The sequence below is a fragment of the Salmo salar genome, unplaced genomic scaffold, assembly GCF_965601325.2.
Source record: "Salmo salar unplaced genomic scaffold, fSalSal1 ptg000988l, whole genome shotgun sequence".
Taxonomy (NCBI): domain Eukaryota; kingdom Metazoa; phylum Chordata; class Actinopteri; order Salmoniformes; family Salmonidae; genus Salmo; species Salmo salar.
This window is the reverse complement of record NW_027675579.1, coordinates 124411-138516: the sequence shown is the minus strand read 5'-3', so window position 1 is coordinate 138516 and position 14106 is coordinate 124411. Positions and strand designations below refer to the sequence as shown.

General features: G+C 47.6%; 1 protein-coding gene across 3 annotated transcripts in view; it reads left to right on the top strand.

The window, feature by feature from the left end:
* Window positions 1-12695, top strand: part of LOC106594566 (nucleoporin SEH1) — a 42360-nt gene extending 29665 nt beyond the window's left edge. Inside the window, exons 8-9 of one of the 3 annotated variants that reach the window (XM_082972710.1) lie at window positions 6512-6665; window positions 11603-12695. In XM_082972710.1, the coding sequence (XP_082828836.1) occupies window positions 6512-6665; window positions 11603-11837 (389 nt within the window). In that variant the 3' untranslated portion in view covers window positions 11838-12695. The other 2 variants (XM_082972712.1, XM_082972713.1) reach the window with 2 other exon arrangements.
* The last annotated feature ends 1411 nt before the right edge of the window (window positions 12696-14106 follow it).

Below are 14106 nucleotides of genomic sequence, written 5' to 3'. Positions count from 1 at the left end.
CCCACTATGGGAAGGTGATATATCTAGTATAGACTGAACAGGCTGTGTCCCACTCTGGGAAGGTGATATATCTAGTGTAGACTGAACAGGCTGTGGGAAGGTGATATATCTAGTATAGACTGAACAGGCTGTGGGAAGGTGATATATCTAGTATAGACTGAACAGGCTCTGGGAAGGTGATATATCTAGTATAGACTGAACAGGCTGTGGGAAGGTGATATATCTAGTATAGACTGAACAGGCTGTGTCCCACTCTGGGAAGGTGATATATCTAGTATAGACTGAACAGGCTGTGGGAAGGTGATATATCTAGTATAGACTGAACAGGCTCTGGGAAGGTGATATATCTAGTATAGACTGAACAGGCTGTGGGAAGGTGATATATCTAGTATAGACTGAACAGGCTGTGGGAAGGTGATATATCTAGTATAGACTGAACAGGCTGTATCCCACTATGGGAAGGTGATATATCTAGTATAGACTGAACAGGCTGTATCCCACTATGGGAAGGTGATATATCTAGTATAGACTGAACAGGCTGTATCCCACTATGGGAAGGTGATATATCTAGTATAGACTGAACAGGCTGTATCCCACTATGGGAAGGTGATATATCTAGTATAGACTGAACAGGCTGTGGGAAGGTGATATATCTAGTATAGACTGAACAGGCTGTGGGAAGGTGATATATCTAGTATAGACTGAACAGGCTCTGGGAAGGTGATATATCTAGTATAGACTGAACAGGCTGTGGGAAGGTGATATATCTAGTATAGACTGAACAGGCTGTGGGAAGGTGATATATCTAGTATAGACTGAACAGGCTGTGTCCCACTATGGGAAGGTGATATATCTAGTGTAGACTGAACAGGCTGTGTCCCACTATGGGAAGGTGATATATCTAGTATAGACTGAACAGGCTGTGGGAAGGTGATATATCTAGTATAGACTGAACAGGCTCTGGGAAGGTGATATATCTAGTATAGACTGAACAGGCTGTATCCCACTCTGGGAAGGTGATATATCTAGTATAGACTGAACAGGCTATGGGAAGGTGATATATCTAGTATAGACTGAACAGGCTGTATCCCACTCTGGGAAGGTGATATATCTAGTATAGACTGAACAGGCTGTATCCCACTCTGGGAAGGTGATATATCTAGTATAGACTGAACAGGCTGTGTCCCACTATGGGAAGGTGATATATCTAGTATAGACTGAACAGGCTGTATCCCACTCTGGGAAGGTGATATATCTAGTATAGACTGAACAGGCTGTGGGAAGGTGATATATCTAGTATAGACTGAACAGGCTGTATCCCACTCTGGGAAGGTGATATATCTAGTATAGACTGAACAGGCTGTATCCCACTCTGGGAAGGTGATATATCTAGTATAGACTGAACAGGCTGTATCCCACTATGGGAAGGTGATATATCTAGTATAGACTGAACAGGCTGTGGGAAGGTGATATATCTAGTATAGACTGAACAGGCTGTATCCCACTATGGGAAGGTGATATATCTAGTATAGACTGAACAGGCTCTGGGAAGGTGATATATCTAGTATAGACTGAACAGGCTGTGTCCCACTCTGGGAAGGTGATATATCTAGTATAGACTGAACAGGCTGTGGGAAGGTGATATATCTAGTATAGACTGAACAGGCTGTATCCCACTCTGGGAAGGTGATATATCTAGTATAGACTGAACAGGCTGTGTCCCACTATGGGAAGGTGATATATCTAGTATAGACTGAACAGGCTGTATCCCACTCTGGGAAGGTGATATATCTAGTATAGACTGAACAGGCTGTGGGAAGGTGATATATCTAGTATAGACTGAACAGGCTGTATCCCACTATGGGAAGGTGATATATCTAGTATAGACTGAACAGGCTGTGTCCCACTATGGGAAGGTGATATATCTAGTATAGACTGAACAGGCTGTGGGAAGGTGATATATCTAGTATAGACTGAACAGGCTCTGGGAAGGTGATATATCTAGTATAGACTGAACAGGCTGTATCCCACTCTGGGAAGGTGATATATCTAGTATAGACTGAACAGGCTGTGTCCCACTATGGGAAGGTGATATATCTAGTATAGACTGAACAGGCTCTGGGAAGGTGATATATCTAGTATAGACTGAACAGGCTGTGGGAAGGTGATATATCTAGTATAGACTGAACAGGCTCTGGGAAGGTGATATATCTAGTATAGACTGAACAGGCTGTATCCCACTCTGGGAAGGTGATATATCTAGTATAGACTGAACAGGCTGTATCCCACTATGGGAAGGTGATATATCTAGTATAGACTGAACAGGCTGTGGGAAGGTGATATATCTAGTATAGACTGAACAGGCTGTGTCCCACTCTGGGAAGGTGATATATCTAGTGTAGACTGAACAGGCTGTGTCCCACTCTGGGAAGGTGATATATCTAGTATAGACTGAACAGGCTGTGGGAAGGTGATATATCTAGTATAGACTGAACAGGCTCTGGGAAGGTGATATATCTAGTATAGACTGAACAGGCTGTGTCCCACTATGGGAAGGTGATATATCTAGTATAGACTGAACAGGCTCTGGGAAGGTGATATATCTAGTATAGACTGAACAGGCTCTGGGAAGGTGATATATCTAGTATAGACTGAACAGGCTGTGTCCCACTCTGGGAAGGTGATATATCTAGTATAGACTGAACAGGCTGTATCCCACTATGGGAAGGTGATATATCTAGTATAGACTGAACAGGCTCTGGGAAGGTGATATATCTAGTATAGACTGAACAGGCTGTATCCCACTCTGGGAAGGTGATATATCTAGTATAGACTGAACAGGCTGTGGGAAGGTGATATATCTAGTGTAGACTGAACAGGCTGTGTCCCACTCTGGGAAGGTGATATATCTAGTATAGACTGAACAGGCTGTGGGAAGGTGATATATCTAGTATAGACTGAACAGGCTGTGGGAAGGTGATATATCTAGTATAGACTGAACAGGCTGTGTCCCACTCTGGGAAGGTGATATATCTAGTATAGACTGAACAGGCTGTGGGAAGGTGATATATCTAGTATAGACTGAACAGGCTGTATCCCACTCGGGAAGGTGATATATCTAGTATAGACTGAACAGGCTGTGTCCCACTCTGGGAAGGTGATATATCTAGTATAGACTGAACAGGCTGTGGGAAGGTGATATATCTAGTATAGACTGAACAGGCTGTGTCCCACTATGGGAAGGTGATATATCTAGTATAGACTGAACAGGCTGTATCCCACTATGGGAAGGTGATATATCTAGTATAGACTGAACAGGCTGTATCCCACTCTGGGAAGGTGATATATCTAGTATAGACTGAACAGGCTCTGGGAAGGTGATATATCTAGTATAGACTGAACAGGCTGTGGGAAGGTGATATATCTAGTATAGACTGAACAGGCTGTGTCCCACTATGGGAAGGTGATATATCTAGTATAGACTGAACAGGCTCTGGGAAGGTGATATATCTAGTATAGACTGAACAGGCTGTGGGAAGGTGATATATCTAGTATAGACTGAACAGGCTGTATCCCACTATGGGAAGGTGATATATCTAGTATAGACTGAACAGGCTGTGTCCCACTATGGGAAGGTGATATATCTAGTATAGACTGAACAGGCTGTGGGAAGGTGATATATCTAGTATAGACTGAACAGGCTGTATCCCACTCTGGGAAGGTGATATATCTAGTATAGACTGAACAGGCTGTATCCCACTCTGGGAAGGTGATATATCTAGTATAGACTGAACAGGCTGTATCCCACTGTGGGAAGGTGATATATCTAGTATAGACTGAACAGGCTGTATCCCACTCTGGGAAGGTGATATATCTAGTATAGACTGAACAGGCTGTGGGAAGGTGATATATCTAGTATAGACTGAACAGGCTCTGGGAAGGTGATATATCTAGTATAGACTGAACAGGCTGTATCCCACTCTGGGAAGGTGATATATCTAGTATAGACTGAACAGGCTATGGGAAGGTGATATATCTAGTATAGACTGAACAGGCTGTGTCCCACTCTGGGAAGGTGATATATCTAGTATAGACTGAACAGGCTGTGGGAAGGTGATATATCTAGTATAGACTGAACAGGCTCTGGGAAGGTGATATATCTAGTATAGACTGAACAGGCTGTGGGAAGGTGATATATCTAGTATAGACTGAACAGGCTGTGGGAAGGTGATATATCTAGTATAGACTGAACAGGCTGTGGGAAGGTGATATATCTAGTATAGACTGAACAGGCTGTGGGAAGGTGATATATCTAGTATAGACTGAACAGGCTGTGGAAAGGTGATATATCTAGTATAGACTGAACAGGCTGTATCCCACTATGGGAAGGTGATATATCTAGTATAGACTGAACAGGCTGTGGGAAGGTGATATATCTAGTATAGACTGAACAGGCTGTGGGAAGGTGATATATCTAGTATAGACTGAACAGGCTGTGGAAAGGTGATATATCTAGTATAGACTGAACAGGCTGTATCCCACTATGGGAAGGTGATATATCTAGTATAGACTGAACAGGCTGTGGGAAGGTGATATATCTAGTATAGACTGAACAGGCTGTATCCCACTATGGGAAGGTGATATATCTAGTATAGACTGAACAGGCTGTGGGAAGGTGATATATCTAGTATAGACTGAACAGGCTCTGGGAAGGTGATATATCTAGTATAGACTGAACAGGCTGTGTCCCACTATGGGAAGGTGATATATCTAGTATAGACTGAACAGGCTGTATCCCACTATGGGAAGGTGATATATCTAGTATAGACTGAACAGGCTATGGGAAGGTGATATATCTAGTATAGACTGAACAGGCTGTATCCCACTATGGGAAGGTGATATATCTAGTATAGACTGAACAGGCTGTGGGAAGGTGATATATCTAGTATAGACTGAACAGGCTCTGGGAAGGTGATATATCTAGTATAGACTGAACAGGCTGTGTCCCACTCTGGGAAGGTGATATATCTAGTATAGACTGAACAGGCTCTGGGAAGGTGATATATCTAGTATAGACTGAACAGGCTGTATCCCACTCTGGGAAGGTGATATATCTAGTATAGACTGAACAGGCTGTGTCCCACTCTGGGAAGGTGATATATCTAGTATAGACTGAACAGGCTCTGGGAAGGTGATATATCTAGTATAGACTGAACAGGCTGTGTCCCACTCTGGGAAGGTGATATATCTAGTATAGACTGAACAGGCTGTATCCCACTCTGGGAAGGTGATATATCTAGTATAGACTGAACAGGCTGTGTCCCACTATGGGAAGGTGATATATCTAGTATAGACTGAACAGGCTCTGGGAAGGTGATATATCTAGTATAGACTGAACAGGCTGTGTCCCACTCTGGGAAGGTGATATATCTAGTATAGACTGAACAGGCTGTGTCCCACTCTGGGATCTTAAAGATGTACTATGGAGAAATCGCTCCATCATTTCCTGGTTGCTAAAAATTGTAAAAGTTTTTGATTAATTTCTGTTTGTGCCAAAAGCAACTATAGTGTAATAATTGTACTGTGAAATATTGTCCATAACCATAGTGTATTTTTAGCTGTTTGAAGCTGGTGTACAAAAGTAAAAGACACAAAAATCAAATTCAAGACCGGGTAGCATAGAAAATAACAGATCTATAACTTATATTTCTATGTGTATTTGGTCAGGTCGCCCAAAAAGTTACATATTGCAGCTTAAAGCACTCAATGGATGATGTAGTGCACAAGAAGCAGAATGGATGACGTAGTGCACAAAAAAAAACAGAATGGATGACGTAGTGCACAAAAAACAGAATGGATGACGTAGTGCACAAAAAAACAGAATGGATGACGTAGTGCACAAAAAAACAGAATGGATGACGTAGTGCACAAAAAAAACAGAATGGATGACGTAGTGCACAAAAAAACAGAATGGATGACGTAGTGCACAAAAAAACAGAATGGATGACGTAGTGCACAAAAAAAAACAGAATGGATGACGTAGTGCACAAAAAAAAAACAGAATGGATGACGTAGTGCACCAAAAAAACAGAATGGATGACGTAGTGCACAAAAAACAGAATGGATGACGTAGTGCACAAGAAACAGAATGGATGACGTAGTGCACAAGAAACAGAATGGATGACGTAGTGCACAAAAACAGAATGGATGACGTAGTGCACAGAAACAGGGACCTGTTTCAGCCTTTTCAAAACTTCAGGCTAAAATGTTACAAATGTTTGCGAGGGCATCTTTTAAACGACTGAACTAGTTGTATTATGTCATTCTACGCTGCAGCGGCGACCACTAGAGTTATCCAGGCAGCACCAACAGGTTCGGGACCAGGCTTTTAAAGTCTATCCGGTCATTTTTAAAGTCCGTGGTTTAGCTGAAATGAAAACAGAAGTGGCTGTGTAAAAATTCCCCCCGCACATTTACACTGTCTCATTGGTTCCCATCTTCTGGTCCCCAGCCAACTATATGGACAACTGGAAGTGTACAGGCATCCTGAAGGGAGACGGAAGTCCGGTTAACGGGTCGTCAGGACAACCCGGTGCCATGAATAACATGGTGGGGTCGACTGTCCAGACCTCCCAGAATGCACTGAACGGCTCTGCCGCAGGAAGGTAGGAGGCCGCGCTCGCTGTCGGCCCGGGCCAGAGCTGGCGACTGACTGCTTTGCTCTCTCTGGGCCTGACTGACCCTGCAGCGCTGACCCACCCCTCCCCCCTTCCCCTCCCTGGGTCAACTGATCACATCTGGCCCTGTGTGTTGCACTCATGCAAAGAGCTTGGCTTGTGGCCCAGACCCGGCAGGCCAGACCCGGCAGGCCAGACCCGGCAGGCCAGACCCCGCAGGCCAGACCCCAGCACGTAGGCCTGTTGCTCCCTGTGGTAGACCTGTGTGCTCGTCATAAAAGGAGTGTTTGGGAGGAGGGTTTTTTTTTTGCTACCGTTTTTTAATGTTAGTTCAACAGCAGACTGATGGTTTGGTTTGTACGATAATTGTTAGTGATTTTATTTGTTGACACAATTTTATGTTGATGGAACATTGAATGTTATTTCGAAGAATATAGGTTTTTTTTACATTTTAGATGAGTTTAAAATTACAGATGAATCTGTCGTCCTCACATAATGCCACAGAATATGTCATATTTTCAATACATTTACACACCAGGGCCAAACCTACAGGCTTACTAAATTGAATAATTTACTCTTTTGATTTCATCTTATAATAGCATGTATAGAATGTGTGGAGGACATATTGATAAATAATAAATTTCATCTTTTCAATACGTTTTTATTTATTTTTTATTTTACCAAAAAAGTTGCCAAAATCTTTGCATGGTGGAGGAATGTCTGGAATATAATCTGGTAATAATCCCTATTAACCTGCTGGTAATCTGCAATTAATCTGAATGAAATAATGACTGAAGGCTGGTATACATGCTACAGCTTTATTAACACACACGGTTAATATTACTGAGTTTATATTCAATATTCCACCTGGTACTGTACACCAATATTCAGTTACATTATACTCTCCTGGTACTGTACACCAAATATTCAGTTACATTATACTCTCTCTCCGAGTACTGTACTCCAAATATTCAGTTACATTATACTCTCCTGGTACTGTACACCAAATATTCAGTTACATTATACTCTCTCTCCTAGTACTGTACACCAATATTCAGTTACATTATACTCTCTCTCCGAGTACTGTACTCCAATATTCAGTTACATTATACTCTCTCTCCTGGTACTGTACACCAATATTCAGTTATATTATACTCTCCTGGTACTGTACACCAATATTCAGTTACATTATACTCTCCTGGTACTGTACACCAAATATTCAGTTACATTATACTCTCTCTCCTAGTACTGTACACCAATATTCAGTTACATTATACTCTCCTGGTACTGTACACCAAATATTCAGTTACATTATACTCTCTCTCCTAGTACTGTACTCCAATATTCAGTTACATTATACTCTCTCACCTAGTTCTGTACACCAATATTCAGTTACATTATACTCTCCTGGTTCTGTACACCAATATTCAGTTACATTATACTCTCCTGGTTCTGTACACCAATATTCAGTTACATTATACTCTCCTGGTACTGTACACCAATATTCAGTTACATTATACTCTCCTGGTACTGTACACCAATATTCAGTTACATTATACTCTCTCTCCTAGTACTGTACTCCAAATATTCAGTTACATTATACTCTCTCTCCTAGTACTGTATATTGGTTCATAAGAAAAGCCAAATGATCCCTCCCTTGAGGTGACTATTCTGCGTTAATTAAAATCCCCTCCGTTCTGAAAAGCCTCTGCTAACCTGTTGCATTGTATGGCGTTATGTTTCTCTGGTTTTTAATGACAAACGTTTTTTCTGTACTCTTGTCAATCTTGATAAAATGCATCGGAATTGTGATTTTGTTCATGACTGTGTGTATGTACAATTTCATTCGGAAAATCTAATTTTTTAAATTAAATAGTTTGCTTGCATATTATTATTGTCCCATTTCAATAAGGACTCATCCCTGTGTGGTCTATTGGACGTGAAGGATGCTGCTTGTTGCACACAGGAACGGCCAGAGGATCCCCTTTAGCCCTCGCCTGCGGAGTCCGACTGGCCCCAGAAGACACTCCACCAGCCTGCATGCTGTTAATCTAGAGCCCGTTTGACTGGCGAGCAGCCTGGTGACCCTGAACGGACCAGGAGGCCACTGCTTCAGAAATACTGGCTTTATTTTTTAGATCAAATTTAAATTGTATTAGTCTTCTGTCTGTTCTGCTGAATACAGCAGGTGTAGTAGACCTTCAGTTGAGAACAAGTCCTTTATTTAACCAGGTAGGCTAGTTGAGAACAAGTTCTCATTTACAACTGCGACCTGGCCAAGATAAAGCAAAGCAGTTCGACACATACCACAACACAGAGTTACACATGGAGTAAACAATTAACAAGCCAATGACACAATAGAAAAAAAGAAAGTCTATATACAGTGTGTGCAAATGGCATGAGGAGGTAAGGCAATAAATAGGCCATAGTAGCGAAGTAATTACAATTTAGCAGATTAACACTGGAGTGATAGATGAGCAGATGATGATGTGCAAGTAGCGATACCGGGGTGCAACGGAGCAGAAATAAAAACAATATGGGGGATGAGGTAGGTAGATTGGATGGGCTGTTTACAGATGGACTATGTACAGCTGCAGCGATCGGTTAGCTGCTCAGATAGCTGATGTTTAAAGTTAGTGAGGGAAATGTAACGTGTCTGTTAGTTCTGCTGAATACAGTGTCTTCTGCACTTCCTCTTTCCCTTCCCGTTTCCTGTTCACGTCCCCCCCCCTCTTCCTGTTCTTTACAGCTGCCGTAGCCTGTTCACGTCCCCCCCCTCTTCCTGTTCTTTACAGCTGCCGTAGCCTGTTCACGTCCCCCCCCTCTTCCTGTTCTTTACAGCTGCCGTAGCCTGTTCACGTCCCCCCCCTCTTCCTGTTCTTTACAGCTGCCGTAGCCTGTTTCACGTCCCCCCCCCCTCTTCCTGTTCTTTACAGCTGCCGTAGCCTGTTCACGTCCCCCCCCCTCTTCCTGTTCTTTACAGCTGCCGTAGCCTGTTCACGTCCCCCCCCTCTTCCTGTTCTTTACAGCTGCCGTAGCCTGTTCACGTCCCCCCCCCTCTTCCTGTTCTTTACAGCTGCCGTAGCCTGTTCACGTCCCCCCCCTCTTCCTGTTCTTTACAGCTGCCGTAGCCTGTTCACGTCCCCCCCCTCTTCCTGTTCTTTACAGCTGCCGTAGCCTGTTCACGTCCCCCCCCCTCTTCCTGTTCTTTACAGCTGCCGTAGCCTGTTCACGTCCCCCCCCTCTTCCTGTTCTTTACAGCTGCCGTAGCCTGTTCACGTCCCCCCCCCTCTTCCTGTTCTTTACAGCTGCCGTAGCCTGTTCACGTCCCCCCCCTCTTCCTGTTCTTTACAGCTGCCGTAGCCTGTTCACGTCCCCCCCCTCTTCCTGTTCTTTACAGCTGCCGTAGCCTGTTCACGTCCCCCCCCTCTTCCTGTTCTTTACAGCTGCCGTAGCCTGTTCACGTCCCCCCCCTCTTCCTGTTCTTTACAGCTGCCGTAGCCTGTTCACGTCCCCCCCCTCTTCCTGTTCTTTACAGCTGCCGTTTCCTGTTCACGTCCCCCCCCTCTTCCTGTTCTTTACAGCTGCCGTAGCCTGTTCACGTCCCCCCCCCTCTTCCTGTTCTTTACAGCTGCCGTAGCCTGTTCACGTCCCCCCCCTCTTCCTGTTCTTTACAGCTGCCGTAGCCTGTTCACGTCCCCCCCCCCTTCCTGTTCTTTACAGCTGCCGTAGCCTGTTCACGTCCCCCCCCTCTTCCTGTTCTTTACAGCTGCCGTTTCCTGTTCACGTCCCCCCCCTCTTCCTGTTCTTTACAGCTGCCGTAGCCTGTTCACGTCCCCCCCCCTCTTCCTGTTCTTTACAGCTGCCGTTTCCTGTTCACGTCCCCCCCCCCCTCTTCCTGTTCTTTACAGCTGCCGTTTCCTGTTCACGTCCCCCCCCTCTTCCTGTTCTTTACAGCTGCCGTAGCCTGTTCACGTCCCCCCCCTCTTCCTGTTCTTTACAGCTGCCGTTTCCTGTTCACGTCCCCCCCCTCTTCCTGTTCTTTACAGCTGCCGTAGCCTGTTCACGTCCCCCCCCCTCTTCCTGTTCTTTACAGCTGCCGTAGCCTGTTCACGTCCCCCCCCTCTTCCTGTTCTTTACAGCTGCCGTAGCCTGTTCACGTCCCCCCCCCCTCTTCCTGTTCTTTACAGCTGCCGTAGCCTGTTCACGTCCCCCCCCTCTTCCTGTTCTTTACAGCTGCCGTAGCCTGTTCACGTCCCCCCCCCTCTTCCTGTTCTTTACAGCTGCCGTAGCCTGTTCACGCCCCCCCCCTCTTCCTGTTCTTTACAGCTGCCGTAGCCTGTTCACGTCCCCCCCCTCTTCCTGTTCTTTACAGCTGCCGTAGCCTGTTCACGTCCCCCCCCTCTTCCTGTTCTTTACAGCTGCCGTAGCCTGTTCACGTCCCCCCCCTCTTCCTGTTCTTTACAGCTGCCGTAGCCTGTTCACGTCCCCCCCCCTCTTCCTGTTCTTTACAGCTGCCGTAGCCTGTTCACGTCCCCCCCCCTCTTCCTGTTCTTTACAGCTGCCGTAGCCTGTTCACGTCCCCCCCCTCTTCCTGTTCTTTACAGCTGCCGTAGCCTGTTCACGTCCCCCCCTCTTCCTGTTCTTTACAGCTGCCGTAGCCTGTTCACGTCCCCCCCTCTTCCTGTTCTTTACAGCTGCCGTAGCCTGTTCACGTCCCCCCCCCTCTTCCTGTTCTTTACAGCTGCCGTAGCCTGTTGACGTCCCCCCCCCTCTTCCTGTTCTTTACAGCTGCCGTAGCCTGTTCACGTCCCCCCCTCTTTCCTATTTTAATTCACTTCTCATTTCTCTGTTTTTGTTTATTTCTTTGTATCCCATTGTTGTCTTGTTTCCTGTCTGTTTCCTGTTCCTGTCTGTGATTTCAGGTATTTCTTCCCTCCTCTGGATGCCCCCAGGGCAGGGTCCAGGTACGGCCACCTGCTGCCCCCCCCTTCTCTGATAGAGCACTCTGATGCCCAGTCCAGCGCCCCCTGGTTCCCCCACAGCCAGCTGCCCCAGTCCCCCCTGGCCATCCATGGCCAGCCCCCCCAATCCCCTCTGTCCCTGCACAGACTGTACTCACACTCTAGAGCCCTCAACACCCTGCCTGAACACGACTGACCCTCTAGAGCCCTCAACACCCTGCCTGAACACGGCTGATCCTCTAGAGCCCTCAACACCCTGCCTGAACACGACTGACCCTCTAGAGCCCTCAACACCCTGCCTGAACACCCTGCCTGAACACTGCTGATCCTCTAAAGCCCTCAACACCCTGCCTGAACACCCTGCCTGAACACGGCTGATCCTCCAGAGCCCTCAACACCCTGCCTGAACACGGCTGATCCTCCAGAGCGCTCAACACCCTGCCTGAACACGGCTGATCCTCTAGAGCCCTCAACACCCAGCCTGAACACCCTGCCTGAACACGGCTGATCCTCCAGAGCCCTCAACACCCTGCCTGAACACGGCTGATCCTCTAGAGCCCTCAACACCCTGCCTGAACACGGCTGATCCTCTAGAGCCCTCAACACCCTGCCTGAACACGGCTGATCCTCTAGAGCCCTCAACACCCTGCCTCAACGCCCTGCCTGAACACGGCTGACACTCTAGAGCCCTCAACACCCTGCCTCAACGCCCTGCCTGAACACGGCTGATCCTCCAGAGCCCTCAACACCCTGCCTGAACACCCTGCCTGAACACGGCTGATCCTCTAGAGCCCTCAACACCCTGCCTGAACACGGCTGACTGGGGTGGTACTCTGCTTCTTAGTGACTAATCAAAATAAGACCATCCCCTCTCCCAGAACAGTTTGGTTGGTGCATAAAACCAGGTGAATCTTGATAAGCAAAAATGTAATGATTTCTTAGACATTTTGTTTACGATAGTGCCTCCATAATATAAACAGCCCTAGTGCTGACTGACAATTCTCCTCCCCGGCAGTCTGCCTCCCCGGCAGTCTGCCTCCCCGGCAGTCTGCCCCCCCTGGCAGTCTGCCCCCCTGGCAGTCTACCCCCCTGGCAGTCTGCCCCCCCTGGCAGTCTGCCCCCCCTGGCAGTCTATCTCCCTGGCAGTCTGCCCCCCCTGGCAGTCTGCCCCCCCTGGCAGTCTGCCCCCCTGGCAGTCTGCCCCCCCCCCCCCCCTGGCAGTCTATCCCCCTGGCAGTCTGCCCCCCCCCCCCCGGCAGTCTGCCCCCCCCGGCAGTCTGCCCCCCCCGGCAGTCTGCCCCCCCTGGCAGTCTATCCCCCTGGCAGTCTGCCACCCCTGGCAGTCTACCCCCCTGGCAGTCTGCCCCCCCCCCGGCAGTCTGCCCCCCCTGGCAGTCTGCCCCCCCTGGCAGTCTGCCCCCCTGGCAGTCTACCCCCCTGGCAGTCTACCCCCCTGGCAGTCTGCCCCCCCCCCCCCGGCAGTCTACCCCCCCCGGCAGTCTACCCCCTGGCAGTCTGCCCCCCTGGCAGTCTGCCCCCCCCGGCAGTCTACCCCCCTGGCAGTCTACCCCCCTGGCAGTCTACCCCCCCTGGCAGTCTGCCCCCCTGGCAGTCTACCCCCCTGGCTGTCTACCCCCCCTGGCAGTCTGCCCCCCTGGCAGTCTACCCCCCCGGCAGTCTACCCCCCCGGCAGTCTACCCCCCTGGCAGTCTACCCCCCCCGGCAGTCTGCCCCCCTGGCTGTCTACCCCCCCTGGCAGTCTGCCCCCCTGGCAGTCTGCCCCCCTGGCAGTCTGCCCCCCCCGGCAGTCTACCCCCCCCGGCAGTCTACCCCCCCGGCAGTCTGCCCCCCCCGGCAGTCTGCCCCCCCCGGCAGTCTACCCCCCTGGCAGTCTACCCCCCCTGGCAGTCTGCCCCCCTGGCAGTCTACCCCCCCCTGGCAGTCTGCCCAGAGTTGTGAGTGATGATTCCCCAGATATATTTGATCTGTTTTTAATTCAGTTATTCCTGAGTGAGTTATTCTGTGTGAGTTATTCCTGAGTGAGTTATTCTGAGTGAGTTATTCTGTGTGAGTTATTCCTGAGTGAGTTATTCTGTGTGTGTGTGTGTGTGTGTGTTATTCTGTGTGTGTGTGTGTGTGTGTTATTCTGTGTGTGTGTGTGTGTGTTATTCTGTGTGTGTGTGTGTGTTATTCTGTGTGTGTGTGTGTGTGTGTGTGTTATTCTGTGTGTGTGTGTGTGTGTGTTATTCTGTGTGTGTGTGTGTGTGTTATTCTGTGTGTGTGTGTTATTCTGTGTGTGTTAGTTATTCCTGTGTGTGTTATTCCTGTTTGAGTTATTCCTGAGTGAGTGTTTAATTTCAAGCCTGATGTTGTTGCATTAATCAAATGGGGGCTAGTCGATGCATATGAGATGGGTTTTAAAGAATAAACGCTCATTTAAATGTCTGTACTGACTACAGCATCAC